Below are 7,886 nucleotides of genomic sequence, written 5' to 3'. Positions count from 1 at the left end.
ACACACCATAAGGCTTATCCTGGCTTGGACTTTAGTGGCAATGGAACTAAAGTCTCAAATTTATACTTGTAAGGAAAATGCAAAGACTTCTATCTGCAAATGAGGGCAGATAGTTTTTCCCACACTTAATTTTTTAGCATACGTACACTCTTATTCTTTTATACTCCTTCCATGTAAGGCAGGGCTATTTCTTGCTGAACGGGAAAGAAGCATTTTTTAGCTATAAATAGCGATGTTATAACAGGTTGATGTAATCCTACAACTATGGAGTAGCAACTTTTTGTTAGTTTATGAAAAAATTCACTCATTAACTTTTTCATAAACTTATTTTTAATTTGTACATAAATTATTCTTTATTTATGAAAAAACTAATTTTATTTTTCTCTTAAAAGCGTTCGCAGAAAAATTTATCTAAACATGTACTAAAACTACTATGGATACTTCAATGTATTTTGCAATCAGGATATCTTACCCTTGTACTGTTTCTGTTTTTTACAGATATGATTGGCTACTCTCAATTATAGTTAAGGTCAATTTTTGTTGAAAAAGAAATAGCAACAATACCATCATCAAAAATCATTTTGCATACTCAGCTGCTGAGAATAATTGGATGGTAAAATATCTAGTCACTATGTTCCGTGTATTTGTTGGGCTATAGGTTACATGGAAAGACATTCCAAAAATGTCGCTAGATTGCTTGTGTAAAAATGACCAGTGAGAGTATAGTAGTAAAATGCAAAAAAGACCAGTTTACTAGTTACAATTAACCTTGTAGCTGCCAGATATTATACATGGTCTGTGCATCAATCAATGATAGAGTTTAACATCATTCTGTGATTCAATAAAATTAGTTTACACCCTTGTAAAATACTTATCTTGGTATGCAACAATTTAATTTGATCACTTAAACTTATTTTGTTTTGTAAATTATTCTTCAAGAATTCTATGATCCTATGATTTTACAATTGAGTTTCACCCCTTGTTAGTATCTATCCCCCAAATAATAAAGAAAATCCCAAGTGACTAGATGAATATATAACCAAACCAAGGGATGAAGAAAAGGATCAATTTGTATGTCATGTGGTGAGAGCTGCATATAGGAGCTGGTTCCATGTGTCAGGCAACCCTGGTAGGCACCAGTGGCTGCAGTCATTGCCTTCATGATTCTCATTATAAGAAGAAGGGTGAGCATCTTTTCTTAGTTGTGAGAGGAGTGTGATATCAAGTAGATAAACTGAAGTTTTCATCTTCTTTAACACATTGTTCAGTATGGTAGTTGCTGGAGGTAGACCTGCTGGATATGTTGATCCAGACAACGGTTGAAGCTCTCCTCTGCACGTTCTTTTTGGTTCATTCCAATCCTGCCCTCTGTAATCAATATACATTAACTGATGATTAACATGTTGTGATTTTTGCCTAAATTATTGTTGATGAGTGAAGCGGTTACTTACTGATAATGAGTAGGAGAAATGCCTTGAAAGAAAACTTTAGTTTTGGTGGTATCAACATTATTATCCACCCAGTTAGCCCAAGTGGTTAATCCTTTATTGTATGCCTCCAAACGGTCCATGTTCTTGACCAGATTGGGTCCATCTCTAATATAATCCCATCTGTATAATTAGACCATCATCAACAACCGTTAGGTAATATTTAGAGCAGTGCAAGTGCTAACTATTTATCATAAAATCTTTTGCAATAACTAACAATTAATGATGATTAATGATTATTCAACATAAACGCATACATACCCCTGCGATTTTCCGACGTGGGTCCACCAATGCCAGGAGTTGAAAATCAACACGTCCATGCCTTTCCACGCATTTCCAGCAACAATGGAGTTTAATGTAAGGACTCGCCCCACTTTTTCTCGAATAATGTCTACCAAATACGGTGTGCGGTATAGCTGTATAGTTACTCCATACTCCTGCACAAACTCACCAACAACTAATCACTTTCGATGGCTCAGATTAAATTGAATCGTTACATCACACCCGCATATAAGATATTTCACAAACCAAATAATAAAGTGCAAAACAACTAGGACTCAAGACTGGCATCTATCCAATTGTTGTAATTTGTTAAAAAAAATAAAGGCAAACGATATTCATTTATCATTTTCATATCACCTTTTTTATAATAAAAAAACATTTTAACATACGTTGATTTTAATCTCTCTTCAGGAAAAACCATGAAATTGTTTGTTGTATATATATAAAGAGAGATACATAATGGCATGTATTGGTATGCCTAAAATAAGAAAGGTATACAAATCTAACATAAATTATCTTAACATAACATCATTTTCAAAAGGGGAAACATGTATTGGTATGCATAAAATATTCACGTGAAAAATAATAACAATCTGCAAACATGCTCTGTTCTGTCAATGTCACTTTTTCAATATAATAATGCTATCGTTCCACTTTATGCTATATACACTTGTATAACCATTAATAATTAATTAGCTATATGTTTATAACGATTTTTATTATCAATTTAAAATTTATTAGTATAGAAAAATCAAGATATCAGTCAAGAAAAAATGGAAGAGATATAATAACAACAAAAAAAAAGTTTGAGAATATTATGTTGAGAAAAACATAAGCTAAAGTCGGGGGAATATATTATATATTTATTGGAGTAAAACTATAAACAATGGTAAACGGTGATTATTCAAAGTGCAAAATTTGTCAACTTAGAATCACGTGAATAATTATTGGAATAAAATTTGCAGATAGTGATGCTCTAGATCGATCTGCTCAGAGCAATGGCTGAATTCATCTGGTTTTCCACCTAATGCCACATTATAATTGGGAATTGCTACCTAGTGATCGAGATCTGAAATTTATCCTAGTTTTAAAATATTATGGATTTTGTAGCTTAAAAGTATTAACTTGCTATATAAATCGTTTTCAAATAGAAAATGCCAACTACAGTGTCATGTTCTGTGATTGATATCGAGCAAACTAACACGATGAACCAAATAATTGCGAAGAGCCTCCAAGTTGCAATCACATGTTGGCATGGTCTTCCTCACAGCCTGTCAACTACCCTAGATAAACTCAAGTCATAAACTACAATTTTGTGTCAAAATCAAGCCTTTTTCCTAAATATTAAGAAGAATTTTGGGTTCCCAGCAATGAAAATTACTATGTGCGGTTGTTTTCTCCACTTTTCTATTGGGACTATTACTACTTTTACTGCTATTCTTTATTTTGAATCTTTGATTGCTACTGGCCCAGCAAAAGGAATCTTCTCCTGCCCAAAGAACTATTGAAAGGTATATTATTAAAGCGTTAGTTCAATAGTTCATCACATCTTCTTAACATTGTGGGCAATGTCTTTCGTATACTTAAATCCATCTAGTTCGACCTTCCACCTATCAACTTTTGGAAAAAAAACAAAAAGGAAAATTCAGTCCACCTCCCCTTCCAACCTCCTATCTATATTTTTTATTTTAAAACTGACAAATGTGATAGAGAGGTGCAACTTGCCAGTTGCAAGACTTTGATGTGCAAGTAACATTTTTTTACCTAGCTTTATCTCCAAATCTAGCTGGATGATTCAGGTAAAAATACAGGTGACTTTTAAGTAAATGTTCACATGTTCAGGAATTGATTCTCGGTCTAAAATTAATTTTAAGTTGAAACAATTTTGCATAGTTTTGTGTTGGATAAAAAAAAATATCCTGAATTTTATTATTAACTTGTTTTTAAATTAAAAACATCTAAATATAATTTGCTGAATTTTAAAATAAATTTTATTTGAAATCAATTTTACAAATACTCGTACAAACAAACAGATAGTAGGATTGGAAAAACTAAGGAAATTAATTATGGAAGAACCAACATGGGGCATAAACCATGGAAGAAAAATGAAGACAAATGTGTTGTATTCATTGAACCCGAGTGATTTATACCAAACCAGAAATGAGACAAAGATTAAAAGAAAAGTAAAACAAAAGCAAACCTGGAAGGTAACAGTGGTCAGTGATTCTTTTCTCGAAAGGCTGGTCTTGGTATTCGGTACCGACGCGTGAATCATACAGGACAGTGATTCAAACATGTTCAGACTCAGTGAGTCACCCACAAACATTATCTTCTTACCCCTCCACCTGTTCAAGAAATCCTTACCATCGAACCTACAACAGAAAAATCGCATGAAATTAACAAAATTTCATTCATCCAACATTTCTAGAAGATCGAGTTTTATCAGTCCTGTCCCCTCACAGTTTGGCAGACAATAATAGAGGGACCAAACAAAAACCAAATTGAGTAGGCTGATTTACTAAATGAAATTGTGCAAGAGAGTAAAGAACTAAAGGTTAAAACAAGTTTCTTAATTGTACTATTAAACATGAAATCCGGAATCAAAAAGTGGTTGGTTTCTTCGAAAGCTCTATTTCAATGTTACATATATAAACTACTGTTCAAATATATTTTCAAGTGAACCAAGGAAATAATATGCATAAGTTCATAGATTTTAATATTTATCATTATCATATATATAAAAAAAAAAAAATACACATTGGACAAAACTTAAAGGCAGTTGTTTAAATGTCATACTTCAATAAAATTATAGTTTCAAAGTGACTTCTGTTAACCTTTAATAAAACTTTCATGTGAATTAAGGTAAAAGTTGTAATTTTGATTGAAAAATAATAAAAAGAAAACATTTAAGAAATGACGTCCAAGTTTGTCATTGGGGCACCATTTTGAGAATGGAATAATATTGAATCTGGGAAGAAAGTTAAGATATGAATTGATAAAGCTGGTAGTACCTGGGCAAGGCACATGAATCAGGTTTCCAGGCGTATTTGAGGTACTGTTTGTCGGGTCTTCCATACTTTTGGCAATCAAACTCGCCAGCAATGAAGGGACATGATGAAGAGTCATAGAGAGGATAAGAAGGGTCAACCACCCAAGTTCCCAAGAACAAATTGCACCCATTATTTGCCACTGCCTTTGTCCCTCCCAAACCACTCGCATTGTGGAACTTTGTTGCTCTTGCTTGGTACAGGGTCAAAAGCAGAGCTTGGAGAAACAGGGAGAACTTCACAAAAGTAGTGACCCTGAAACCCATATGATGAGAGAGATAAAGAATGGATGTGAATGACACTTGTGTGTGCTTATGGGTCACATTTCATATATAGGATGGAGAAACACAAGAAAAAGAAGTGCTTGGTGGGGTTCCCATGGTGGGTGCTGTAGGACACTCATTTTTCTTTTTTTTCTTTTTTTTTTCCTCTCTCTTTTACAAGGGGATCTTGGATGGATTTGTCTGTGCAGTGTTGTGTTATGTTGTGTTGTGTGTGGTTTTATGGGGAAAATCAAATGTTACTTACCATTTAACGGAGGGAACTGAAATGTTCTTTGCATTCCATTCCATTGGTCTAGTCTAGTCTACCACCTACACTATCACAAACCACAGGGAAACTGTTTCAATAAATTAGAAATTGAGTACTTATCATTACTATATAATGCCATTGTTTAGTACGAGTTAAAGTTAGTGAAAAACAAACAAGAAAAAAAAAATGTTTTTCATCAAAATATGTCCATTTTACTTCATAGATAAAATTAAATGTTTTAAATGTATCTTAAATTTTGATGTAATTTTTTTTTTATTTTCTTCTTTTATTTAAGGAGATTTATGTTTTATATATATATATATTTATTTATTTATTTATTTATTTTTTTCTGTTTTCAAGCAACTAAACACTTATCTAATTATTTTCTTTCACTTTCTTTCCTGATGTTTTCATTCATTAACCAAATAATACTGTTATTCCTTATGTTCAAATAAAAATTTAATTCTTTTATGTCAAAGTTATTAAAGAAAATTACATTTTCCTCTTTTAAAAAATATATGAATTATATTACTCTTCTTTCGAATATTAAAATATATAATAAATTATTTTTTATACTTAAAAGTGTGAGTATTATACTATTTTTTTTAATTAAAATATATAATTTAACTTATTTAACGTGACGTTACTAAAAAGAGTTTATTATAAAATTTTAAAATATTTTTTAGTTAAATATATGCTAAAATATTTATAGTTTATTAAGTATTTTATATATACAATCATGATTAGAGATATCACTTTATTTATTTATATATATATATATTAATTTTATTATTTAAAAATATATATTGTGAAAATAATAATTAAAAAATAATTTTTAAAATATTTAATTAGATGTAACATGATTTATAATAATCATTTAAAATAATAATTAAATATATAAACTAAGTAAGAAATAAACTACTATATATAATTATAAAGTATAATATATTTATATTTGTTAAGTAAAAAGAGTGTTATTTTAACACAATCAGAAAGGATTTATAATACTTGTATTTTTAGAGAGTATTAGTGTTAACAGTATTTTGATAATAAATTCTTTTTTGTCGTAATATACTTTTTGTCTTTTAAATTAGAAAATTTTATTTTATTCCCTCATCTTTTAAAAGATTTATTTTGATTCTTTAAATTTTAAATTTGAGTTAATATATTCTTCTAAAAATTGATTATTTTTATTTTAGAATATAGTTTTAAATTCTTTTTTAATCAATTTAAGACATAAAAATTAGTTGATTAAATTCACTTATATAAAAGTTATGAGACATAAATAATGTAAGGAAAAAAATGCCATAAATACAAAGGAGAAAAATATGATATTGGACATTTCAAATTTTCAATTGCACGTGATTTATTTTTTGTACAATTCTCATCATTTTTATGGTTCTTTTTAATTTGAAAATTAGTTAGGTTCAATAATTTTTATTTTAGTAAATTTAATGCGATACATTTCATATAAATAAATATAATGGACTCCAATTAAAAAAAAAAAAAAAAGTTAGCATAAACCTACAAGTCGATCCTCATACTCATAGGTAAAATCCATTTAAAACACAAGTTAAATGAATTGAGATGAAAAGGTCTACATCTTAAATGGGTGGCTCATGAGACTCAATCCAGATGCCTAAACTCTAATCACATGATAAGAATTCAATGGGTGATCTGATCTTCACGATGCAGAAGAACATCAAAAATTAAAAATAAACTAATATTTTAATATGTGCAATACATTATAAATGTTTATTTTATATATTTATAATATATATAATAGATAAATATTTTTAATATTTAAATTATATTATAATTAAAATTCATATGAAAAATTACTTTTGAATATAAATAATATTTTAGATTTATAATAAATAATTTATATTGAAATACAATGTTATTTTTAATTATTAATAGTTTTTAAGAATAGTTATATTTAATTTAAAATTGAAAATAAAAAGATAAATCGAAAGATATGAGAGTTTGAGAAGAAAAAAAATTATAAATGTTCTTATTGAAAAAAAAGTCTAAAAAGTTATTACTAAAGACCTATCTTCAAGACAGCTAATTTATACATGTAATGAGAGATACGTAAAAGAAAGATAGGTTTTGGTTTAATGACCTTAGTAGCGCAAATTCAGAACCAAAAACACGAATTAGCCAATCTCCACAGCAACCCACTTAGGTTGAAGTACAACTTGGTAGTTTTCAATTACATTGCTTCCTATTTACTTATAGAGAAGCATGATCAAAAAATAATTAATAATCAATAAATGCTAATCAAATCCTCATTCAGAAAGCATAATCAAAAAGCAATTAATAATCAACAAATGCTAATCAAATCCTTATTCTATCACAGGAAATAAAATTTAAAATAAAGGAAATGAATCTTAACTTAAATGAATCCTTATAATATCTTAATAAAAGGAAAAAAAATCTTTAAAATAATAATTAAAAAAAACATATTCTAATTGTATTTTCTAACATTAATTCTAAATCTCAATAATAAATTGACTAAGTTATACTTTTAGTCTTT

The 7,886-nt window shown here is 28.8% G+C and overlaps 1 protein-coding gene across 2 annotated transcripts; it reads right to left on the bottom strand.

Moving 5' to 3' along the window:
* Window positions 1-757: 757 nt before the first annotated feature.
* LOC109817770 (protein trichome birefringence-like 38) lies at window positions 758-7,553 on the bottom strand. 2 transcript variants are annotated; one of them, XM_020383115.2, is made up of 7 exons: window positions 7,473-7,553; window positions 5,345-5,409; window positions 4,781-5,071; window positions 3,970-4,141; window positions 1,749-1,924; window positions 1,452-1,610; window positions 758-1,368 (listed from the first exon to the last, which is right to left on the bottom strand). In XM_020383115.2, the coding sequence occupies exons 2-7, from the start codon at window positions 5,386-5,388 to the stop codon at window positions 1,077-1,079; spliced, it is 1,134 nt and encodes a 377-aa protein (XP_020238704.1). In that variant the 5' UTR covers window positions 5,389-5,409; window positions 7,473-7,553; the 3' UTR covers window positions 758-1,076. The 2 variants fall into 2 exon arrangements, with proteins under 2 accessions (XP_020238704.1, XP_020238705.1); XM_020383116.3 differs by lacking the exon at window positions 7,473-7,553 and having other exon boundaries at window positions 5,345-5,414.
* Window positions 7,554-7,886: the final 333 nt, after the last annotated feature.

The sequence above is a fragment of the Cajanus cajan genome, chromosome 1 (assembly GCF_000230855.2).
Source record: "Cajanus cajan strain Asha chromosome 1, NIPB_CcT2T_4, whole genome shotgun sequence".
NCBI lineage: Eukaryota > Viridiplantae > Streptophyta > Magnoliopsida > Fabales > Fabaceae > Cajanus > Cajanus cajan.
Note: the sequence above shows the minus strand (reverse complement) of the source record. Positions and strands in the feature narration are given on the sequence as shown.

Excerpts from the sequence above, each read along its gene's own strand:
- LOC109817770 (XM_020383115.2), bottom strand. The coding sequence starts at position 5,388 with ATGGAATGGAATGCAAAGAACATTTCAGTTCCCTCCGTTAAATG. Across the intron at positions 1,925-3,969 it reads TGACCACTGTTACCTTCCAG|GAGTATGGAGTAACTATACA; the intron begins GTTTGCTTTTGT and ends GAGTTTGTGCAG. Across the intron at positions 1,611-1,748 it reads CACGTCGGAAAATCGCAGGG|ATGGGATTATATTAGAGATG; the intron begins GTATGTATGCGT and ends CTAATTATACAG.